Source organism: Canis lupus, chromosome 9 (genome assembly GCF_003254725.2).
Source record: "Canis lupus dingo isolate Sandy chromosome 9, ASM325472v2, whole genome shotgun sequence".
NCBI lineage: Eukaryota > Metazoa > Chordata > Mammalia > Carnivora > Canidae > Canis > Canis lupus.
The window spans coordinates 26,596,987-26,621,286 of record NC_064251.1 but is presented as its reverse complement, the minus strand read 5'-3'; the positions used below and the strand labels follow the sequence as shown (position 1 = coordinate 26,621,286).

The window sequence follows — 24,300 nt, the reverse complement described above, 5'->3', positions numbered from 1 at the left end:
GACTGTTTCCTCCTCTGAGATTAGGGTCTTGAAGACATTTGCTTACAATAGACTGCTCAGTAGGGAGTCTGCTTTTCCCTCTCCCTCTGCCCCTCCCCCTGCTTGTGCTTGTGCTCTCTCTCTTTCTCTCAAATAAATAAATGAATATTAAAAAACAAAACTTTTTTAAACACAGGAGGGGAAACATATTTAACTTCACCAGATTTAACATGGAAAGTTTAATGGTTCATGAAGCAGCTGACCCAGCCACTACTTGCATTAAGGAAAGTACAGAAGAAGTAGGATGTTCGGCTTTTTTCTTAAAGTCTTCATATATTGCTAAGGCTATCTTGTTCATTGTGAGAAAGCTTTCTCTTGATCCCTTTAAACATTAACTTACAGGGGAAAATATCATTTTTAACCAACAGGACTTTGGTGTTACACGGACATGATTTCCCCGTCTACTTTTTTTTTTTTTTTTTTTTTTTTGATTTCCCCGTCTACTAATAGCATTCGAACCACTTCACGCTAGAGAAATAGGCTTTGTAGCAAAATACACCAAGAAACTGCTTTGGTGAAAGCACCTCCTCCTTGGTCTCTTTTAGAAAAGCTATTTTACTGGGTACTGCCTTGGTCCATTGGGAGGTTTTATCAGTGGTTGTGGACATCTTTGCCTTGATTCTGCCTCAAGACTGAATTCTAGTTGGCATTTGTAGCTCAAGACCTTCTCTGTTTTTATTAAGCATCTATCTGCTTCTTCTAACCCTCCAAGTCACTGACTTTCTGAACTTCTTTAATCCTGATTATAAACGCATCAGTCCTTTTCTGAATCCATCCTTTTCATGTAATGATTTGTCAGATACAGCCACTAGTAGCCAACACACTGTCCTAACAGTCCATTTTCCTGTTAGAGCTGTGAGTTCTCTATCTTCTGAGATAAATAGGTGATAGTCTCACCGATAATTGCACCACTGCATAATAAGAGTTGCTGTCCCTTTAGCCTCCGGTAACTGTTTCCTTGCCCCTTTTCACCAGCTCCTAAGCCTTTGCCATATATTTGAGTTTTTTGGGGGTGAAGCAGCACCCCACTCCTGGATTCCATCTGCATCAGCTAGGATAAGGCCAGATTGTGCATGATTCTAGAGTACTAACCAGTGCAAGATATCAGAGGTTTTAAAAACACACTCTGTGTAAAATTAAATGAAAAATAAAAATAAAATCCACTGCACTTTGCATATCCTGTAGGTCATTATAGTCACTCCGGGACCCAGGGTGATAGCAGTTGTCATCCTGAAGATTGGTGGTTCCTGGAGCAGAGGGAAGAGCAGTCTAGAAGGTCTCATCAGTTAGAAAATGTCCTGTCCTTCTGCTTGCCACTTCTACTCGTGATGTACTACCATCCAGAAGTAGTCCCGGGGCTCCACCCAACTACAGAGGAGGGGACAGGGTCAGAACATGCAGTCCTGCCACGTGCCCAAAAGGCTGAGAGCCCAGAGGTCTTTGGGAAGAACATATTAATTATGACCACAGAGGATTTCCCCTCAATTATTTTTCTTTGTCTTCCTGGTTTTTGTTTAATTCCTAGCTTTTGCTGGTTAATTGAATTTTACTGTCTCTCCTCCCTTGCTTAATTTGAGATAATTAATGTGAGTAAGTTTAATGGTATTTGCAGTAGTTTAGATTAGTTCCATGGGTCAGAAGTTTTGGCATAGGCAAAATAAGGCTAAGTAGAACTAAAAGCTACTAGGATCTTCCTACTTAAAATATGAGGTGTGAAATTTTGATATGTGCGAAAAGATATTTGGTTACAGGGACAACCAAGTTTAAATTCTTTTGGAGTGTCATTTGTCCTGGTAGAAGTAGACTATGAGCCATGGAGGCAGACAGCCTGGGTCAAACACTGCTTGTCATTTATTTATTATTTTTTCTTTTAGATTTTATTTACTCATGTGAGACACAGAGAGAGGCAGAGACATTAGGCAGACGGAGAAGCAAGCTCCCGGCTGGGAGCCTGAGGTGGGACTGGATCGCAGGACCCCAGGATCACGACCTGAGCCAAAGGCAGATGCTCAACCACTGAGCCACCCAGGTGCCCCTGCTTTTGTCATTTAAAAGAACATTTACGTCTCTCACCTACGGGATCAGATAGGATGGAGTAGGTGGAGGACTCTTCTTACAAACCTTGCCATGTATGCAACTTGGACAACTATGTGTGCTTTTCTTTTTTTAGTGACCACTTTGATAAAAAAAAAAAAATCGAAAATGAGTTTAAAAGCCAACCCCAGGACACCTGGGTGGCTCAGTGGCTGAACATCTGCCTTCAGCTCAGGGTGTGATCCCGGGTCCAGGATCAAGTCCTGCAACAGGCTCCCTGCAAGGAGCCTGCTTCTTCCTCTGCCTATGTCTCTGCTTCTGTGTCTCTAATGAATAAATAAATTTTTAAAAAATGTTTGAAAAAAGCCAACCCCAAAGTCTTGTGGTGGCTGCTAAGTAGGAATAAGAAGAGGCACCCTTGCCTGTTGAACATGGAAGGCACTCAGTAAATACTAGTGTCCTTCCTTCTGCTGGCTGGACGAGGTATGCGCTTGCAGGGATAGTCATGACCCAGGGATGAAGTGGTTGGCTAAACGGCAATGTGAGGCATGTCACAAGGCAGGTTAGGTGCCTTTCTCTCTCTTTTTTTTTTTTAATGAATGGTTTCATTTTTCTTGGAACTATATCAACCTGATGGTTACTGTTTCTTAGAATTTAGACTTCTGTGCAACTGACACATGAAAAATTCCCCAGCTGCCGAGTGGATCTAGTGAGGTACATCTGGAACAAACTTAGAAGTACTTAGCAACTTTGAAATTAATGAACCTGAAACCAGTAATATCTATAATAAACATCTATACAGAGATTTGACATTATGTAAGGCCAACTTTGAAATTAATGAACCTGAAACCAGTAATATCTATAATAAACATCTATACAGAGATTTGACATTATGTAAGGCCATTTTCTGCCTCTTCTGTCATTACGTCAATCAGCTGTCCTATTTCCCTGGTCCACAGTGCCTAGCTTATGCCAGCTTAGTTCTTTGAGCCCTAACTGTGGTGGGTATGGTACTGACTAATGTTGAAAACCAAGCCAGCCAGCGTCAAGCTGTGGTGTGTTTCACATATTGCCCATGTTCTTTTTTTTTTTTAATTTTTATTTATTTATGATAGTCACAGAGAGAGAGAGAGAGAGAGGCGCAGAGACACAGGCAGAGGGAGAAGCAGGCTCCATGCACCGGGAGCCCGACGTGGGATTCGATCCCGGGTCTCCAGGATCGTGCCCTGGGCCAAAGGCAGGCGCCAAACCGCTGTGCCACCGAGGGATCCCTGCCCATGTTCTTATGACAAGACTGTAAATTTTCTGTGGACAGAGATGATATATTCTGCTGTATCAATGTGTCCTATAGCATCTAGCATAATGGATGCCATGCAATCGTACCTATTTGTTTTGTCATTGGATACATACTGAATACCTACCAAGTGCTTGGCACTGTGCTAAGCTCTAAGGATATCTCATTGCACTGGACAGATGATCACTCCTGCTATCTTAGAATTTACATTCTAACAAAATACATGTTGAGTTTAATAAACTGGTAGCCCAGTAAAATAATAGCCCACACTGGACCACTGAAACAGGATAAAGAATTATCTCTGTAAATAATTCAGTCATCTTCATCTGTGTTGTAGGATGTACGTGCATAGGCTGTAGGAAGGAAATAATGGTATCTGACCTTTTCTCCTCTTCGCTTTTCTTTGTAGATAAGATGCTCCAAGTCAATCGCAGCTCTCCTCGAAAGAAAAATCACTAGTGCTCTGCTCTTGCCATAATACCAAACCTTTTGACTTCTGCTTTGGTGCTGCAACACTGGAAGAATTGCACACAGGTTCCAGGAATACCTTTTTCTTCACTCGAGTGCTTTTTTTTTTGTGGATGGAGGGAGATTTGAGTTGTAATAATTACCCTGTTTGAAAGCTATTTCTCTATAGTCTGAACTGCTTACTAATTGGGCCACTTACCCATGAGCCACACAGCCAGTTCTTGTCCAGAGCTGGTTGAAAACCGTGCTGCGCATGTAGCAGGAATGGCACAAGAAGATAGTCGTCGCGGTCAAGTGCCATCTACCTTTTATCATGGTGCCAACCAAGAACTTGACCTGTCCACCAAAGTGTACAAAAGAGAATCGGGAAGTCCTTATTCGGTGTTAGTGGACACCAAGATGAGCAAACCACATCTCCACGAAACAGAGGAACAGCCGTATTTCAGGGAGACAAGAGCAGTGTCTGACGTGCATGCTGTTAAAGAAGACCGGGAGAATTCTGATGACACAGAAGAGGAGGAGGAGGAGGAGGAGGAAGTCTCTTACAAAAGGGAGCAGATCATAGTGGAGGTAAACCTTAATAATCAAACGTTAAATGTATCTAAAGGGGAAAAGGGTGTCTCTTCTCAGTCCAAAGAGACTCCTGTTCTTAAGACAAGCAGTGAGGAGGATGAGGAGGAGAGTGAGGAAGAGGCCACCGATGACAGCAATGACTATGGGGAGAACGGAAGGCAGAAGAAGAAGGAGAAGACAGCGGAGAAGGCCATTGTCACACAAAGGAGAACCAGGAGAGCCGGCTCCGTGGCTGCGGCTACCACTTCCCCGACTCCCAGGACTACAAGAGGACGTAGGAAGAGCGTAGAGCCACCTAAGCGGAAGAAGCGGGCCGCAAAGGAGCCTAAAGCACCAGTCCAGAAGGCTAAGTGTGAAGAGAAAGAGACTCTGACCTGTGAGAAGTGCCCCAGGGTGTTTAATACTCGCTGGTACCTGGAGAAGCACATGAACGTTACCCACAGGCGCATGCAGATTTGTGATAAGTGTGGCAAGAAGTTTGTCCTGGAAAGTGAGCTGTCCCTTCACCAGCAAACAGACTGTGAAAAAAATATTCAGGTAGGTTTTTCATCACCAAGAGGGCAAACTTTCCAGGATAGAACCTGGCTGTTGAGACTCACCTGGTATCTGCCCAAGAGAATAAATACGGTAGAGGCCGAAGGGACAGTTTTCACCGATTTATCTTTCTAAAAGCTCCTGCTTTGGTCTTTTCAAAACCCAGGCTTAACATTTTCTTTCAAAAGCATTACACTCACCTGCCGCTGGACTAGTGGGAACCCGGGCACATTGGAAGGGGGAATCTGTTGTGGGTGATTGATTGCCCGGGAGGTAAAGTCAACACCGACTTTGCACTGAGATTCACTGTTGTGAGACATGTCATATATAATTCATTCTGGCATCTTCTCTGTCAAGGTGGGAAATTCCAAGTAAAGGTCAGGAATAGAGAGAGGTCCCCTTTTAGGTTTGAAAGGGTGCCAGATTCTAGTGCAGCTGATGGGGACAAAACCCATAATGACTCAGACCGGTGAAAATGGACGATCTCCAGGAGTGAGTTTGCTTTTTACCAGTGGAGAGATGACAACATTAAATTTATCAAGAGGCTGAGCCCATGGGAATATGCAAACTTTAAACAGAGGCTGAGCTGGTTGAAAATGTTGCCCTCCTGGCAGTAGGGTTATATAATGCTACTGTACAGTATTATTAAGGTAACAGAATGTGGTTTTCAAACCAGGCTAATGTATTGAAAGGACTATATTGTGATAGGTTAAGAGGTGTGTTAATTATATTATGTCAAGTGAATTCTATCATGTTGAGCTGTATTGATTCATCCATGTGAATGCATATTAATAAGTATTCATAAAAGGTAAGCCTATTACTGTTTCCATAAGATACATAATATACAACTGTGTTGTACCATATTTAAGCCAGACTTCTTTTGAAAAATGAAATTGTTTTTGGTTTGTTTCTTGGAATGCGCTTGATCTGGAGTGCTCCTTTTTCACTTTACCTCTCGCTTTTAATCAACAATTGATATTGCTTTACTTTAAAGAGATTTTTTAAAATATAAACTATGTTTGCTAACAACTCACTGCTTTTTGATTCATCAGTTGTGACTTGATCTCTTACACACTTGGTAATCAAAGAAGGTTGATTCATGGCACCCAGACCCTCCAGTCACTACCACTGCCCTTGCTTGATTATGAATTGGTTGTGATAGTTCAAGCCAAGGGTAGTGTGAAGTGGTGCTGCACCCTAGGGGTCAGACTTGGGTTTTCTGATGACTCATTGCTAAAAGGTGTATACAGTGGAGTGTTTGTTTTTTAAGATTTTACATATTTATTTGAGAGAGAGGGAGCATGAACATGAGCAGCAGGAGGGGCAGAGGGAGTAGACTCTCTGCCAATCAGGGAGCCTGATGTGGTGCTGGATCCCAGGACCCCGGAATCATGACCTGAGCCGAAGGCAGACACTTAACTGACTGAACCTACCTGGACATACCCGTGTTTGTTTATATGTTTTACTTAAATTTGATTCGTTAAGTTACAGAAAGAAAACATTTAATGCATCCTCATTCTATGACTTTCCTCACTGTTACTCACTGTAAGGCACTTAAATTTGCATTTATGTTTTGTGGGTTCTGCTAAGAGAGCTCTCTCTCCCTTTACATTCCTAAAGAACACTGCTTTGTTCATACATATAGATCCTCATAATCCTGGTGACCTAATAACAAGTAACAATCAAAACCCTGCCCTGGTACAGTGGCTTGTAGGAGTAGGTCTGTCCTTCTCTCTCTCTCTCTCTCTTTTTTTTTTTTTTTTTTAGTCTGTCCTTCTCTCAAGCAGGTCCAACCAGTGGCTAATTTTTTTCACCCTCTCAGAGGCCTTGTTTCCTGAAGTGACCATGATGTTCAGAGATCTTTACTTCCAGTGAATAACTAACTTGTAACTTGTTCCCTTAAACGTTTCAGAGTCAGTGGCTACCTAGAACTTTCTAGTACTGTTTTGCTTTAACCAGAAGCACTTTATTCTTATATGCTTTATACCTCATATTGTAGACTATTAGTGATTCATAATATAAGGAGCTAGGTGCCATTGCGTGTGTTTTCTATAGATGTGTGTAAAGAGATTTGGTGCTGGCCATCAGGGGAAGGGAGGAGGATATTGATGGCTTAGAAGTTACAGGAAATTGGGATCCCTGGGTGGCTCAGCGGTTTGGTGCCTGCCTTTGGCCCAGGGCGCAATCCTGGAGTCCCTGGATCGAGTCCCACGTTGGGCTCCCTGCATGGAGCCTGCTTCTCTCTCCTCCTGTGTCTCTGCCTCTCTCTCTCTCTCTCTCTCTCTCTGTCTCACTCTATGTCTATCATAAATAAATAAATCTTAAAAAAAAAGTTACAGGAAATTCTGCCAGAGGGAAATCTTTCATAGAGTACATTAGATATGGGAAAATATAATAAAATCTCAATAATTTGTGTTAATGAAGGCTTCAAATGCATTCTTAACATATGGAAACATTGTTATGCTTCCACAGACCTATATAACCATTAAATGTGTGTTTCATCTCATTTTTATTTGTGCTAACTTAAAATTAGTTTGTACTCTCTGGTAAATACCTGCTAACTGCACAGTGACCTGTGTGTAGGAAGCAGCTGCTCTTGGTAATCCATTTATTTTTAAGAACTTGGTTCTTCCCTATTGGTACCATACTAATCTGAGAAAAGTAGAGAAGTCTTCTACATTGGTGGAACTTTCCATTTGTTTTTGTCTGGCTTTCTGCCATTGTTTTCATATTCCCAAAGCATCTCTAAAAGATGCATCTTGAAAAGTAGAACATCCAGATGTTGATGTTGGCATCTGGACTCCTTGGAAGATTGGCATCTGTTTGGATTCTGGTTCTTGTGCACGAATCTAAAGCATGCCCATTTCATCAGCCCGTAGGCAGCTGTGGGTTTCTGTGAGCCCCTGTAAATAAAGATTATTTCTATTTATCCTGCTCAGTGTGTTTCCTGTAACAAATCATTCAAGAAACTCTGGTCCCTTCATGAACACATCAAGATTGTCCATGGATATGCAGAAAAGAAGTTTTCCTGTGAAATTTGTGAGAAGAAATTCTATACCATGGCTCATGTGCGGAAACACATGGTTGGTAAGTTCCTCCTGCTGCTTTTCCCTCATGCTTATAATTGTTTCTTGTCCTTTGGTGTGTTTTATGCTGCAGATCGGGCAGGCTCTGAGGAACAGCCTTGGTTTCATCAACTGTGACTTGTTGAGACCAACTGCAGCATGTCCTCACTAAGTGTCACCCACCTGCACGGGACAGTCTTCCACCCCAGGTTTCTTTCCCGACGATGTTCTTTTTCTCTTCAGAACGTTACTATTAAGGCCTCACAAATTAAAGTATAGAAAGTTCAGATGGCACAATTACCTTGCAGCAGGACAGAAGTCTTTTCAGTCAGAGCTTTTCTTTTCTGTGGGCTTATTTTGAGTGTAGTGCGTTCTGTGTTGCAGCACACACAAAAGACATGCCATTTACATGTGAAACCTGTGGAAAATCGTTCAAACGCAGCATGTCCCTCAAGGTGCACTCCTTGCAGCATTCTGGAGAGAAGCCCTTCAGATGCGAGGTAAGGAATGCGCCGCCCCCCAGGCCCAGGGCTCGGGACAAGCTTTTATCTCCTTGGTGAAGCCCTGAGGGAGAGATGTGTGAGAGACAGGCATGAGGCTGCGTTTCCACAGACCCTCTAGATGAGTTCCAGGTGCTGTGTGTCCCCTCGCTGCCAGGTAGAGAGAGGTCATCTTTAACCCGCTCCTGACCCTCTTAGGCTAGGTTAAACCTGGGAATAACACATGAAGAATCCTTTTTCTTCACTCAGTAAACCAGAGAAGTTGGGTGTACTTCCATGATAATCATTTGAGAAAATTTCCCTTTCGTTAGTAACTGACGGGCAGACAGCAGAGCCAAGTAGTTGACATAGCACGTTCTGTTCTAAGTGTGGAAAAGAACCCTAATCTCAGAGACTTCGTAAGGGTGGGCTCAAGTAAAGCTACTATGCTTGGCACTCAAAAATCTCCACTGTGTCCAATGCAGAACTGTGACGAAAGGTTTCAGTACAAGTACCAGCTACGCTCCCACATGAGCATCCACATCGGGCACAAACAGTTCATGTGCCAGTGGTGTGGCAAGGACTTCAACATGAAGCAGTACTTCGACGAACACATGAAAACACACACTGGTAAGAATTTCTTGGGAAAAGTTCAGATATGTCTCAAGCACCTGTTGATGATCACCTGTAGGTCTGTTTATGTAAAAAAACAAAAGCGCATATTTGCACTCTGAGTGCAAATTCGACTTGAAATAAACCTAGTGTATAAAAATACAGATTTATTATCCTGAAAAATTGGGTTTTCATAACTCTGTTCATTTTTTTAAAAGGATTATTTGTGAGACCTTTTAACTGGGGGTTCCTTCAAGACATTGGATTATTTACTTAGGGCTCAGGATCTTCTGAAATTGTACACAGCTTGTTTTGTGTATGTGCCTATGTGATTTTTTTTAATTTTTATTTATTTATGATAGTCACACAGAGAGAGAGAGAGAGGCAGAGACACAGGCAGAGGGAGAAGCAGGCTCTATGCACTGGGAGCCTGACGTGGGATTCAATCCCAGGTCTCCAGGATCGCGCCCTGGGCCAAAGGCAGGCACTAAACCGCTGCGCCACCCAGGGATCCCTGATTTTTTTTTTTTTTTTTAAGGAAAGTCTTCTGGACTTTAAAAACTGAAGAACACTGCTTTAAATAGGATACCCTCTTAGTTGCTTAAAGTTTGATTGAATTGGGTTTCCCCCAAATTACCACTTTTCAGGAACAACTCCCATCAGATGAGGTTAAATCATATTTTAACCGTTTAGTGTTTTAGAGGTTTTCGTCCTAGCATTGATGTGAATCTTGTAGCTTCCCCTGTAAACACTGTGTCGTTGTATCTCAGCCTTAACTTGATATTCCGGGATTAGCTATCTTTGTACAAATTGAACAGTATGAGCCATTTTTCAGGTTTCTAAATAAAATCATAGCCATAGGAGTCTACATTCTGTTAGTCCACAGAGTAGCAGAGCTAGAAAGAACCACAATAGATTATCTTGCTTAGCCCCTTGCTCTTTTTTTTGCCCAACCAGAGGTGAGGAAACTCCGTCCTGGTTCCTATCCAAGGAAGAATGCCTGCCTGGTGGGCTTCTTTCCCATTCAGAGAAGAGAGCAGGGCACCCTCCAACTTTAAGGATTAGTCTAGATGAAGAGTCATGAGGGGAGTTTAATTAAATAAATTAACACCTTAAAGGGTAATGAGAACTTTGAAGCCTAAGTGGATGGACGGCAGGATATATCAGAGTTATTAACATATTCTCCTCTTATAATTTAAGAGTTCTGAGTTGCTTTTAGGATCCCGTTTTTTGTTGTAAAGTAGGAAGCTGTGGAACTAGATAGAAAATCAGCTTTTTTGAAGGCAAAAGCTGTGTCATTTTCACACACGATTATCGGGACGTGGCAGGTGCCCCATGAGTGTTTGCTGTATGATTGGAAGGAGCGTGGAACCACTGAAACCTCTGCCTCGGCAGTCCCCTCCTCTCCTCTGCGTGTCTTCTGGACATCTCTTTCCCGGTTCCCTCTTCCCTCCTCCTTCTGCCTTTTGTTCTCTTTCTTCCTTCCTTTATGTCCTTCTTTCTTTAGACCCTTAAATGTCCATAATATGAAACCAGAGTATATATTTTGTGATTAACACATTTGTTGAATAAAATTTTATTTTAAATATTCTTCTTTGACCAAATTGGCAAACTCAACATTTCCTATTTCTTCCAAGGAAATATTGCCATCTAATATCCTTCTCATTAAAAGAGTGTACATACTTAACAAAGTATATTAGAAAATATGAAAGTTGAAAATAGAATAAAAATGATCATCACTGGGGGCACCTGGGTGGCTCAGTGATTGAGCGTCTGCCTTTGGCTGAGGTCGTGATCCCAGGATCCTGGGATTGAGTCCCGCAGTGAGCTCCCCACAGGGAACCTGCTTCTCCCTCTGCCTATGTCTCTGTCTCTGTGTCTCTCTCTATGTGTTTCTCATAAATAAAATCTTTTAAAAAATCATCACTGAAAAATCATTACTGTTAACATTTTGGCATACATTTTTAAAAAATACTTTAGTTTCTTTATACACATATAGATTGATACTATGTATAAATGTTGATGTATTCATGTATATAGACATAAGACAAAAATTGGGTCTTTATTGAAACTGGCTTTTCCTTTTTACTGTATTATGTCCTTAACAGCAATATTATTTTAATGGTTGTGTGATATTCCTTCTGGTAAATTTGTTGTAATAATAGCCACCATTTATTGTGCACGTATGTGCCAGGCCCTATCTTAAGTGCTTTACATACATTGCCTCATATAATCAATGCAACTTTTACAATAGTCCTATAAAGTAAAGGATGTTGTTTCCATTTTATTTAGCAAGTTCCTTATTGGACATTTAGATGATTTCTGTTTCCAATTTTTCTACTGTTATAAATAATACTGTGATAAAGAGGTTTGTGGTTAACATGTCTGTGATTATTCACTTAGGACAAATTCCTGGAAATGGGATTATTAGGGCAAAGAGATGTACACATTTTTAAGACTTGGTGGTATGTATTGCAAAATAACATCCACATGCACTCTTACTAGCTGTGCGTGAGAATACCCATTTCCCCAACCCTTTCCAGTGCTAAATAAAATCCTTGCTGATTTGATAGGTGGAAAATGGTTTCTTATTGTATCAATTTGTATTTAGTTAGTAGCTAAATAAGATTGGAATTTTTAAAAATACTTTATTTATTCATGAGAGATATATAGAGAGAGGCAGAGACAGGCAGAGAGAGAAGCAGGCTTCTCACAGGGAGCCCGATGTGGGACTCAATCCCACGACTCCAGTATCACGATCTGAGCCCAAGGCAGAGGCTCAACCACTGAGCCACCCAGGCACCCCAGATTGGACATTTTTTCATGTGCTTACTGAATGTTAGTATATTTTCTTTCCTGAATTGCTTGCGCTTTTTTTGTATTCACGTTTCCATTACAGTGTTTGACTTTTTTGTATTGTTTATAGTAACTCTCTCTGTATATTTACATATACTGGACTTTGTTTAACACCAGTATTGGGCAGCCCCGGTGGCTCAGTGGTTTAGTGTTGCCTTCGGCCCGGGGTGTGATCCTGGAGACCCGGGATCGAGTCCCACGTTGGGTTCTCTGCATGGAGCCTGCTTCTCCCTCTGCCTGTGTCTCTGCCCCCCTCTCTCTCTCTCTCTCTCTCTCTCTCTCTCCCCTTCTCTCTTTCTCTCTCTTTTTTTGTCATGAATAAATAAATAAAATCTTTTTAAAAAATCTTTAAAAAACAAAAACACCAGTATTAAAGTTCTTTCCCCTGGTTTGTCATCTGCCTTTTAATATTGCTTGTAATGCTCAAATGGGGAAAGTAGCTGGCTAATGGGGTTGGACAGACCTGGCTCTGCCATTCACTACAGCCTCTGTGAGTCTCTGGTTCCTTGGTATTAAGTAAGGATGACAGTACTACCTGGGAAAATACAAGAAGTGTTAGCATTAAAGAAGAAAAGAGATAGCTCTTTTAAGGCTGGATGCAACCACATTTAGAGTATGTTTTGTTGGGGATTAAGGCCATCACAGGAAATGCCATTGAGTGGGCTCTTTCTTTACAGTTAAAGAGAAGTGAGGCAGACCTTGTCTAGGGAGTCTGCCCAGCCCTGAGGCAGTGTTTCCTAGGATGGTGTGGACTGTGGGATGAATTCAACATAGAACAATTGCTGATTGATCTTGTACCAGGTATAGCGCTAAGTGCCTGGTGACACAAGGATGAATTCAGACCTGATTTTTGCTCTCAAGGAGCTTACAGTCCAGGGACAGTGATGGCGGTGATAATAATCATAATCATAATCATAGCAGTACTAAAATGTATTGAGTGTCTCCTATGTGCCAGATACTATTCTTTTTTTTTTTTTTTTTAAATGATAGTCACAGAGAGAGAGAGAGAGAGAGAGGCAGAGAGAGAAGCAGGCTCCATGCACCGGGAGCCCGACGTGGGATTCGATCCCAGGTCTCCAGGATCGCGCCCTAGGCCAAAGGCAGGCGCCAAACTGCTGTGCCACCCAGGGATCCCGCCAGATACTATTCTAAGTGCTTTCCTTGTATTTTCAATTTATCACAATCACCTATTATTATGATCTTCATTTTTCAGATTAGGAAACTGAGGCTCTGAGATTAAATCACTTGTCCAAGGCAGTCTGACTCCAGAACCACATATTTTAATGATTCTAATATAATTTAACATAGCAAGCCATAAAATGGAGGGATATGCAGGACATCATGAGGGCAAAAGCACCATCCCAGAGTCTGCTTTTCAGCTTCCAGAATGTGTCCATGCACTCAAGCAGATCAGGATCAGAGGAATTGATGTGTGTTAAATAGTCTTAATGATATATAAATAAAATTTCTGATTTCTTAATTTACAGTGAAAAAGCTGAGTGGCAGATGGTTCAGAACTCTTATTTCTTTGGTCACCATGTTCTTTGCCTAAATAAAAATCTATATTAGAAGCTAAATTATCATAAGATTGGTAGGAACAGGGCATTACAGCAGAGGAAGATCATTGAATGATCTTAGTGGTGAGTACCATACATCCTCAAATCCAAGAAGCCACCCCTTGTAAGACAAACTTAATTTGTATACTGCTAATAAAATGCTGCAAATAAAAAATGGCATGCCATCAAGTATAAGGTATGTGTCAGTTTCAGAGATGTCAATATGCCAGGGAATGCATGTCTTAGAATTAATAAATATTTATTTATGAACATTACTAAGAATTACTAAATTGGGCTACTGTAGTGAACGAGACTGAAACATTGCTGGGCTCACAGGGCTTGCAGACATGCTGCTTAGACATACAAGGCATAACACTGGTTCACTGAGGAGCACATAGCAAGTACACAGAACTAAATGAAGTTGGCTAGAGTTTGGTGGATGTCAGAGTGGCCAGGCAGGAAGTATGATGAGACATGATACTGGAAAGCAGTAGGCAGGTGCCAGGTCACCCAAAACCCCATAAGCCACGTAAAAAAGTTTGGACTTTATCCTAAGGACAGTGGGAAGGTTTTGAGTGGCTTTGAACAGATTGTGACACAAGTCTGAAAGTTCACTCTGGCTACCATGTGGAGAATGGGCTAGAAGACAGGGAGCGAGAAGAGGTGGTAAAACCAGTCAGATGGATGTCGCAGTAATCTAGGGGAATGAGGATGATGATATGGACTGTGGTGATGGCAATGGATGAAGTGAGAGCAATACACAAATAGTGTCAGATGAACGTAGTGACTGACTGGATAAAGGTGGTACGGGAGGGGGAAATCAAGGGATAGTCCCAGGGTTTGGATCTCGAATGCCATTTGTCAAGATAAAGAACAGGAGAGGAAGGGGCAGATTTGCTAAGTAGGATAATGAATTGAATTTTGCACTTGTTTGTTTTGAGACCCCTACAGGACCTTCAAGTGGAAATACTATGTAGGCAGTTTGCAAAATGGATTTAAGCTAAAGACCTGAGAGTGGTTTCGGCTGTATATATAGATCTACAGAGTTCTGATCACTGCTCGAGGATATTTGTACTAAGCAGACTGGAAGTCAGCACTTATTCGCTGTACCAAACAGTGCACCAAACAACTAACTAGCCAGCCAAATTCTTGTTCTTTTCTATCTTCCCTATAGACTCTCTGCCTTCATGTGTAACATTCTTTCTTCAGACTCATTACAGTACTGTTGCTTACAATCAGCTTCGCTTTGTGTATAATGGTTCGGTCACATCCTTAGATGTATTGATGTTGATACAGATACTTTTCTAGTTACTTTCATAGACTTAGCTTTCATGTATCTTCCAGCAACCCATTTACCAGCTCTTCCTAAAGTAGGACATTGTGCAGGTGGTTGGTTGCAAGTGTCACATCTTTATTTTTCCTGTTTCAACCTCACTGTAATTTTACCTTGAGGTTTCCCAGAGACCTTAACATCACTCATTAGTATGATTAGGAGATGTGGCCTGATGAGTAGTGAGAGTTAGAGGTAAGTGGGACTGTAGGCTTACATCTGGAACAACAAATGCAGAAATTTTGGTAGGACTTCAAGAAATGAATAAGAGATTACTGAGCAATAAAAAGGACCCACTTTTAATTTGAATCCGTGGATTTGTGGTAGGTGTCTTGTTTTTTAAAGATTTTTTAATTTTTATTTATTCATGAGTGAGGCAGAGACATCGGCAGAGGGAGAAGCAGGCTCCCCACAGGGAGCCTGATGTGGGATTCAATCCTGGGACCCCAGGATCACGACCTGAGCCAAAGGCAAACACTCAACCCCTGAGCTACCCAGGTGCCCCTCTGGTAGGTAGGTTCTAATAGTTTTTGGCCTTTCTATGGCAAATCATTATAGCCCAGAAGACTACAAGTGAGTGATGACTAGAAATTCAAAATTTGGTCCAGGTTGGAGCAGGCAATAGAAAGTTAATGTCGGGGCAGCCTGGGTGGCTCAGCGGTTTAGCGCCACCTTCAGCCCAGGGCCTGATCCTCAAGACCCGGGATTGAGTCCCATGTTGGGCTCCCTGCATGGAGCCTGCTTCTCCCTCTGCCTGTGTGTGTGTGTGTGTGTGTGTGTGTGTGTGTGTGTGTGTGTGTGTCTCATGAATAAATAAATAAAATCTTAAAAAAAAAAAAGAAGTTAATGTCCATAAATTTCAGTAAGTTTACAATGAATATGTACTGTTTGTGAATGCAGGGTCTCGTGTGCCTGAGAAGTGATTAATGAATCAAGTGGATCAAGTGGAGAGTCTTTGCTCAGATTAGACTAATAATTCAGAGAGTGAGTCCTTTGGCTGTGTTTCCATACAGCTGCTGGGAGTAGAGTACTAACTATGGGGAGTCCAGGAGGGAGAGGCCCAGTGGGATTAGAGAGGTTGTCAAATTTAGATGTGCTTTTAAAATATATATATATAGGGATCTTTGGGTGGCTCAGTGGTTTAGCTCCTGCCTTTGGCTGGGGCCATAATCCTGGAGTCCCGGCATCGAGTCCCACATCGGGCTCCCTGAATGGAGCCTGCTTCCCCTTCTGCCTGCGTCTCTGCCTCTCTCTCTCTCTGTCTCTCATGAATAAATAAATAAAATCTTTAAAAAAAGTACTGAGTCTCTGAAAAAAGATGCTAAATAAATATAATTTTAAAAAATTATACATGGAAATCGTGTTTATTTGAGAAAAACAAAGTGCACGTAAGCATAAAAAAATAAAATATCACTCATCATCCCATTACCCAGAGAGAATCAGTGGTATTTGTTGTAGTTCTTTCCATATTTTTTATGTCCATTTTTTTAGATTTCATTTATTTATTCATAAGAGACACAGAGAGAGGCAGAGACATGGGTAGAGGGAGAAGCAGGCTCCCTGTGGGGAGCCTGATGTGGGACTCAATCCCAGACCCCGGATCACACCCTGACTGAAGACAGATGCTCAACCACTGAGCTACCCAGGCGTCCCTCTGTACCCATTTTTTTCGTGTTAGTAATTCTATTTCTATACTTCCATAGTACTGTTTCTAATCGCGCTTTCCATCAGATGGGTATGCCATGTTGATTCAGTTGATTCTGTTTAACAGAGATTTGAAATTCTTAAGGTAATTGGAGGAAACGGATAAAAAAGGAAAAAAGGTGAGCTCTGAAGTTATCAAGAAAGTTGAATATGAATCACAGTGAAGAGCCTACCACCAGCAGCAAATGTATAATGAAAAGCTGAAAGATAAGCAAAATATGTTAGAACCTAGTTCTGGTGATTACAGACAAGACTAATTCCTCCTGACTGCACAGTCTAGTCTCTGGAGGAAGCAAGGAAAATTCTAGCTTCCACTGAAGAAGGGCAATGGGAACTGTCAGTTTTCAAAGGCAGAGAAAAGAAATGAGTACGATATGGGTGAAGAGGTGTTCTCTCCTCGCGTACGGAGGGGTCCCAGAATGTAGAACAGTAGGGATGTTATTTCCCTTCATACGCACAGGGATGCACAGAGCTTCAATGTGGGAAGTGCCTGTATTTTATGTGTCAAAAGCACACTTCAGGGGATCCCTGGGTGGCGCAGCGGTTTGGCGCCTGCCTTCGGCCTGGAGCGCAATCCTGGAGACCCGGGATCGAATCCCACGTCGGGCTCCCAGTGCATGGAGCCTGCTTCTCCCTCTGCCTGCGTCTCTGCCTCTCTCTCTCTCTCTCTCTCTCTCTCTCTGTGACTATCATAAATAAAAAAATTAAAAAAATAAAAAATAAATAAAAAAATAAATTTTCCTTTAAAAAAAAAAAAGCACACTTCAGGATGGAACCAGACTGCAGTTTGAAATCCTGGCTGTCCTCTAGCTGTAGAACTCTGGGCAAGTTTCTTAATTTTCCAATCAGTAAGATCGGGATGACAACAGCTACCTCATACAGGCTGTCGCTGTGAGGATCACCAAAGTTCATAGATGTAAGTAGTTAGAATGGTACTAGGCACACAGGAAGGCTCCAGCACCATAGCTATTATTTATACTGAGTAGAGTGAGGACAGAACGAAAGGGAATGGTAACTGAGGTGAGGTGCCAGCCTCTTGCAGCTGGAGTTACAGTAAAGGTACAAGCTACATACACTGAGAATTGATGAAGGAATTAATAAATGCAAGCATATGTTACTGAAGCACATGTACAGAGGTACTCACCACAGCAATCTGCATGAAAATGATTAATGGTTGTATATGTTCAGAAACCATTTTGTTTCCTCCCTATAGCCCAGGTAGAAAAGCAGGTGGACAGCATGGAACCGTATGGTGGTCCAAAGGAAAGTTAAGGGACCCTAAAAATCAAACCCTTATTTCCTGTCTAGATGCCTTCAGAATTATGAAATATTGTTTCCTTTTTGACTCATAGATCCATGCTTCTCAACCAGGGCCAGTAGCGCCCCTGCCAACCCTCCCCACACCCGTGAACATTTGGGAGTGGTGTAGGAACATTTTTGGTTGTCAGAATCTCTTAGAGGCAGTCAGTAGGCTGGTGCCAGGAATGCCATGTGTTCTTCAGATATGCCAGGTAGTCCCAAATAATGAAGAAATTGCCTGCAGAAATGCCACTAGCTCTCCCACTGGGAGCCACTGCAGCATAAGATTCCTGGTGACAATGAGCCATCCAGCCTTTTCCCAAGTCCAATACCAAAAAGTAAGCCACATGCTAAGGATTATAGGCAAGTAGACACAAAGAGACTTATTTGCTCCACAGGACATTTTAGCAGTCTTTCTTTTGCTTGGAATTCAGAAATTGCTAACAGACGAACTTTGCCTAAATTTAAGAGGCAGAGATACATCCGTAGCCTTAGCTGCCTTGCGTGCAGGAGAACAATTTGAACAGTTCTTCATGTCGGATGTGAAGGATCACTACTGCCTGAGTCTTTTTTTTTTTTTTTTTTTTTTACCATGCCCAGATGGTAGGTTGTATGTAAGTTTTACTCCTATCTGCTCTTATTTGTTAAGTCCCAGCTTTGGGGGAGACTCTTTTTATGACCCTTAGAATATAATATACCATAAAGGAGAGGAGAGGTAATCTCCTCGTTAAATATGAGGACTAGCGTGAGCACATAATCACCGCCTAGGATGTTAATCATTTTTTTTGTGTCTGTGTTCATCTCAGGAGAGAAACCCTTTATCTGTGAAATCTGTGGCAAAAGCTTCACCAGCCGCCCCAACATGAAGAGGCACCGCAGAACTCACACAGGCGAGAAGCCCTATCCATGTGACGTGTGTGGCCAGCGGTTCCGCTTCTCCAACATGCTGAAGGCCCACAAGGAGAAGTGCTTCCGGGTGACCAGCCCCGTGAACGTGCCGCCTGCCGTCCAGATCCCACTCACGAGCTCCCCAGCCACCCCGGTTCCTTCTGTGGTGAACACCCCCACCACCCCCACCCCTCCAATCAGTATGAACCCTGTGAGCACGCTTCCCCCGCGGCCCATCCCCCACCCCTTCTCACACCTCCACATCCACCCGCACCCTCACCACCCACACCACCTTCCTATCCCCCCAGTCCCACACCTGCCCCCACCTCCAGCTCTCTTCAAGAGCGAGCCTTTAAATCACAGAGGCCAGGGTGAGGACAACTTTCTGCGGCACCTGGCAGAGAAGAGCAGTCCAGCACAGCACCATTAACACCCACCTCCTTCCATGCACAGTTCCCCATGAGCTGTGCCCCCGTGTGAGTGTGCAGAGGGGGAGTCGGCGAGCCTTTCGGTAGCTGTCAGGCTCTCCCTCGCCTCCACCGGGAGCCCCGTCATGGTCTTGGGGAATCAACACATCAAGAGTGAACGAGACTACCCTTGAGCTCACGGAGGGAACGGTCATCTAAACCAGGGGAACCGCGGCACTAAAGCCCAATATGCGTGCATTTTCTGGTGACTTTTATAAATTTCAAATACTCAGACTTGTGGAATTTTATAATTTCATATCAGCTGATGAGGTATGCTTGCTTTTATATTCCGGACTTCTCCTCAAAGAGGGGACAGGCCCGGTTTCCTTTGTACTAATCGGGAAGGCTGTGAGATTAATCCAGAGCATTAATTGTATCACTGTGTATCGTTAACAAATTCTTTGCAGCTTTCGGTGCTGGCTTCAGAATTGAGCCGGCTGCGTTTCCCAGTATATCCAGCATTATAGAGAAAGACGGGAAGTTTCTTTTTGTGTAGCTCTCCTAACGCACTCTTTATTTTACTACAGAAATTATTTTAGAGTTTTTGTATAGACTTCTTTAGTGGTCTGTTTCTAAAATGAAATGTATTTCAATAAGCGGTGTAATTTTTTCAGTGTAGCTGGGCCTATGTTGTAAAATAGGAAAAAAATTTTTTATAATCATCAAAATGTGATTCTTAAAGATGCATATAACTTCTATCGTTCAAAGTTATTCTTACATCCGTACCACTCAAAGGTGCTTCAGAGACTAGCTGTATCTGAAAGGGTCTCCAGACACCAGCTTACTGCACAGTGAGGCTTGGCTTGCAGAACGTGGCGAAGTCCTTGCTAGCTTTTAAACCTTGGCTTCACACTCAGTGTGTCAGCACGTTAGGCTTGTTGACACGCTCCTGTCCTCCATGTTTCACTTGGTTTGGTTACCATGTTAAATGGGATGATTTGCAGGGAGCTGGACCTTTCCCAGGGAAGTCACCTAGAGCTTGCAGGTATTAAAAATCGGAGTAGAGCTGTTCCCCATCAGGAGGCGGCAGCAGTGGGGATTGTTTGCTCTCACTCGTGTCCGTTTCTCATTCTCCCCAGAGCTTGGTTGCGTTCCACCCGTGGCAACGACAAGTGGAAGTCTCAGAATACACTGCTCGCTTTGAGGTTGCTGTATTTTCCTAGAATGGTTGTGACATGATAAAATAGTACACTAAAATCACAAACATGATGTTGCTGACAGTAGCTGAGAAGCTGGGATGAGAACAAATTGACTATGAGCTTTTAAATATCTGTTCACCTATGGATAGATCCACGACTTTGACTATCCTATCACGGTTTAAATTGTAGCAAGGGAAAGAAAATTCCTACATTGTGCTGCCCTGTTCTCTGCAGATAATTATGTGACAGTGGTGTTCACAGGCAGTGAGAGCAGCATCTCTAACACCGTTAAGATAAGTTACTTTTTCAGGTTTGAGAAGCTTCAAAAGAGCATGATCAATCAGGAGCTTACATAGAAAAGGCTGACTAGAAGGGCTAACCTATTGCTCATATTTAACTGATTAGATTTCTCCAGACTCTATATAGCTAAAAATTGTGGTTTGGTTTTTTTTTTTTTTTTTTTTCCATCTCAGAGAATTGAGTTCCAAAGCTGGGTCTGCTTTTTCTCCCTCTTCCTCTGTGTTTTAATGTGGACATTTCTTCATTCTTCTTTCCTCAGGCTCTTAGATCGTTGCCTAAATCAGAACCCTGGCTTTATTTATTTTTAATTTCTAATAGTAAATGTGCAGATATGCTTCAAGCACTTTCTGGCTGATTAGCTCTGTGGTAGGAAAAAATGGAACTCTCAAGTGAGGTCAAGTCCCTATTTTGTAAATATCACATTCTCTACTAGCTTTTTGGTTGAAAATTTCCTCATTTTTTCCTTCCAATTACTGCCTTTCGTCCTCTGTAATGAGCATAGGAAAATTTTTGGAATGAGGCAGAAAAGTATCTCAAGACCTACTTTTCTTCCTGTTTTTGGATGTAATTTCTAAAGAATGTTATTATTTTAAATCTTTGTATACAGTTTTTGCACCCAGGTACCCAAACTAATAAGGAAAGTTAATTTCTTGTTTGTGACTGTTACTTCTTTAGTGGCTGCTTCCCCTTAACTCCACAGCCTCCTTCCCGTTCCATGACAAGTTTGTAGATGGATGTACACCTTCATGTAGAGATATCATTATTCAGTGGCCAAGCCTGTAATGTTAAAATGGTTTTTTTAAAGATGTAAATTGCAGCTTAATTGGCTATAGTACCTTATTTTATTCTACATAAACTTACCGTATTGGGCAGCAATTCTGAATTCTAGTCTTGAGACCATTAAATCAACCATTTTATGAAGTGTACTATAATCATAAACTGGAAAATTCAGGTAGTCATATTTGATTTTTCATCCAAGTGAATATAGCCATAAGAAAATGCCTACTACATAGGAAAACCAGTATTAAGCAAATAATCACCACCACCCTTAACAGAAGCAAAAAAAGATTTTTTTTTTAAATCAGCATTGTCACATAATACAGTTCATAGTGAAACGTATTATGGAACAATCTGGAAACTTCTCGTTTCTTTTTTCCCCCTACATAAGTATCCCTTCCCTGACTTGGGATTTGTGGTCTTCAGGAACACTGCTCAGAACATAATGACTCCTCGCCAGTGTCCTATCACATATAAATAATGAAATGCATTAAGAATATTCGCAACATTCATGCTTCTGAATACAACAACTGCAGGATTAAGCCTTAAACATATGTGCATCAGGTTTAGCACGCTCAAGACTCACACTCAGGGTTGGAAATTTGATTGGGGTCCTTCACTAAGAAGAAAGTTGCATTCTGTGGTATGTTCCCTCCGACATAGAGTACAGCAACCTGTTACTTCAGAACTTCATGCCTGCTCACCATCCATTTATGAAAAAAAGAACAGGGGAGTTTGAGTGCTTAGCCCTTACCTGTCCTTCGTCTTTTAAAGACAACAAAGGCCGCAGTTCAGCGTTATATAGATATCCAGTTGAGGCTTTTTCTCATTACTTGATTTTACCATTCTTTAAAGGCTTGTATCACTGGTAGGGTTAAGTCTTACTCAAGGAAAGTTCTCAAGGGCTTTCTTGAATTGACATTGCATTTTTTTATTATTCTTTTTCTGTTCTGTTCTCATAGATTGGTCATTCAAGTTTAAATTCTTCCTTAGCCTTAACGAAAGGCTGCTTGCTACTTTCTCAGACTGAGGCAGGTAGGCTCATATGGAGTTAGATTTTTTTTAATTTGAATGAAGAAAATAAGATGAGCAGTTTAAAGCCACGTAGCTTCATCTCCGCATATATTTGTGAATTGATTCTTATTTTTAGCAAGCAGGGAGTCTCCATGTAAGACTATGGAAGTTCAAAGAAATCTTTGCAAATCAGTTATGTCTACTTTCACAGTCTACCATTTACATGAATTGTCCTAAATTAATGACTGAGCATGACATTACCATGGTTGTACCACCTTTTTAGAAACTACATTTGTTGGAAGTACCTTTTCATAGTGGTTAGAAGGCTCCCTATAATTTGATTGTCCCTCATATACTAAGTGAAGGCAAAATACGCTAAAGAGATGCTTGTCAACTTTGAATTTTCTAGTTCTTGAAATTTTTCTCAGTACTTAACGTTTGTCGAATGGATATATATGTTTAATTTTTATGTCACTGGAAGTTTTAAATTATGAGAAGATCGGGCAGATAGAAATCCATTGCCAATGATACTTATTCTCCCCATCTTGCAGATTTCAGGCAGTGAAACAGAATGGTAGGTGGGATTTTTTGTAAAAAGAAGAGGAAGATGAAGGAAGAAAACAAAAGTTAGGGAAACCCTTCTGTTTGAACTACTGTATAGAAGTGACAACCTTTATTACATTGCTGATCCATATGATGAACATTTCAGTGCTGTTCTAGACTATGTGGGAAGTATTTCATGAAAAGGGTATAAGTTACATTTAAGAATTTTATCAACTATTCTACCATTACAAAAAACAGCTTGTTTAGAATTCTTCAGACAATAAAATTGAGCAGATAAATACTGGATTTTAATTTCTCTTTGCCTAAACCAAGATAGGAAATTTCCCAAAAGATCTTTTTTTTTTTTTTTTTTTTTCAGGAATGAAAGGTCATTAGCCACTAGAGACAGTGGCATTTTTATGCAATAAGAACAACCGAACTACCCTGCTCCTGTCATCTGTAGCATTTATACTAAATAACAATGGCCTTCCAGCCCTGGACACTACCTCGATAAAGCAAACCAGAGATCCTCTCCACACTTTCTATGGAAGCCATAAAAGTTGCCATCAATATGTCCACTTTCATAGTTCTATACTTTTATACTCTTTAGACTTTTTATAGACTCTATGATCAGATCTTTTTGTCTTAGAGGATAGGTTTTGCAGGATTCAAAGGAAAAGCAAACTCCTTGGTTGTCCCAACTTTGAAGCTTTTGCTTCAGTAAATTTGTTTAAAGAACCAGATAGTGTACCGTTTTTCCAATTCTTGATTTAAATCACAGCTATTTTGCAGAGTGGCATATCCAGAAAACAGACTTCTCTTTCTTATTCCCTAAGTAGAAGCTATATTTGTTGTAAGAAACTACTTATGAAGTGGATTTCTACTACCTTGTTACTCTATGTATTACTCGATAATATATGTATTGTCACATCATTCCTGGAGTTGTGTTTATTTCCTGTGACAGATCAGTGAGTCCACACCACCCCACAACTCCCCATTAGCTCACTGCAGCTCCATCTTTCACTCTGTTCTTGAGTGCCTTCAAAAAGCCAGCATCCCGGAAACATTCTTTCCCTGGTCTAAATCCTACCTCTGCTTATTTCATTCTCCTGAAGTGTTGGAAGTCACCCTTATTCCAGTTGGTTGGGCTCTACAAACTAGCTAGACCCTTGGATGTGAATTCTGGACCTACTCCTGTTCTGTCTCCCTACATCACTTGTAGATTATGTTTTACACTTTTGCTTCTATCTTATTTCTTGACCTATTAAATCACTAATGATGAAAGGTTTTATCCTTACTCCTCACTTTCTTTTCTTTCACCAGAAGTGA

At 41.5% G+C, this 24,300-nt stretch overlaps 1 protein-coding gene across 4 annotated transcripts in view; it reads left to right on the top strand.

Annotated features, from left to right (window-relative positions):
* Nucleotides 1-23,904, top strand: part of ZNF652 (zinc finger protein 652) — a 62,297-nt gene extending 38,393 nt beyond the window's left edge. For 2 of the 4 annotated variants that reach the window (XM_049114786.1, XM_025439610.3), the window contains exons 2-7: nucleotides 1,914-2,068; nucleotides 3,777-4,945; nucleotides 7,882-8,029; nucleotides 8,392-8,507; nucleotides 8,972-9,116; nucleotides 18,650-23,904. In XM_049114786.1, coding sequence (XP_048970743.1) covers nucleotides 4,037-4,945; nucleotides 7,882-8,029; nucleotides 8,392-8,507; nucleotides 8,972-9,116; nucleotides 18,650-19,161 — 1,830 coding nt within the window. In that variant the 5' untranslated portion in view covers nucleotides 1,914-2,068; nucleotides 3,777-4,036 and the 3' untranslated portion in view covers nucleotides 19,162-23,904. Of the gene's footprint in view, nucleotides 1-1,913; nucleotides 2,069-3,776; nucleotides 4,946-7,881; nucleotides 8,030-8,391; nucleotides 8,508-8,971; nucleotides 9,117-12,944; nucleotides 13,758-18,649 lie in introns of those variants that run through there. The other 2 variants (XM_025439609.3, XM_035720603.2) reach the window with 2 other exon arrangements.
* The last annotated feature ends 396 nt before the right edge of the window (nucleotides 23,905-24,300 follow it).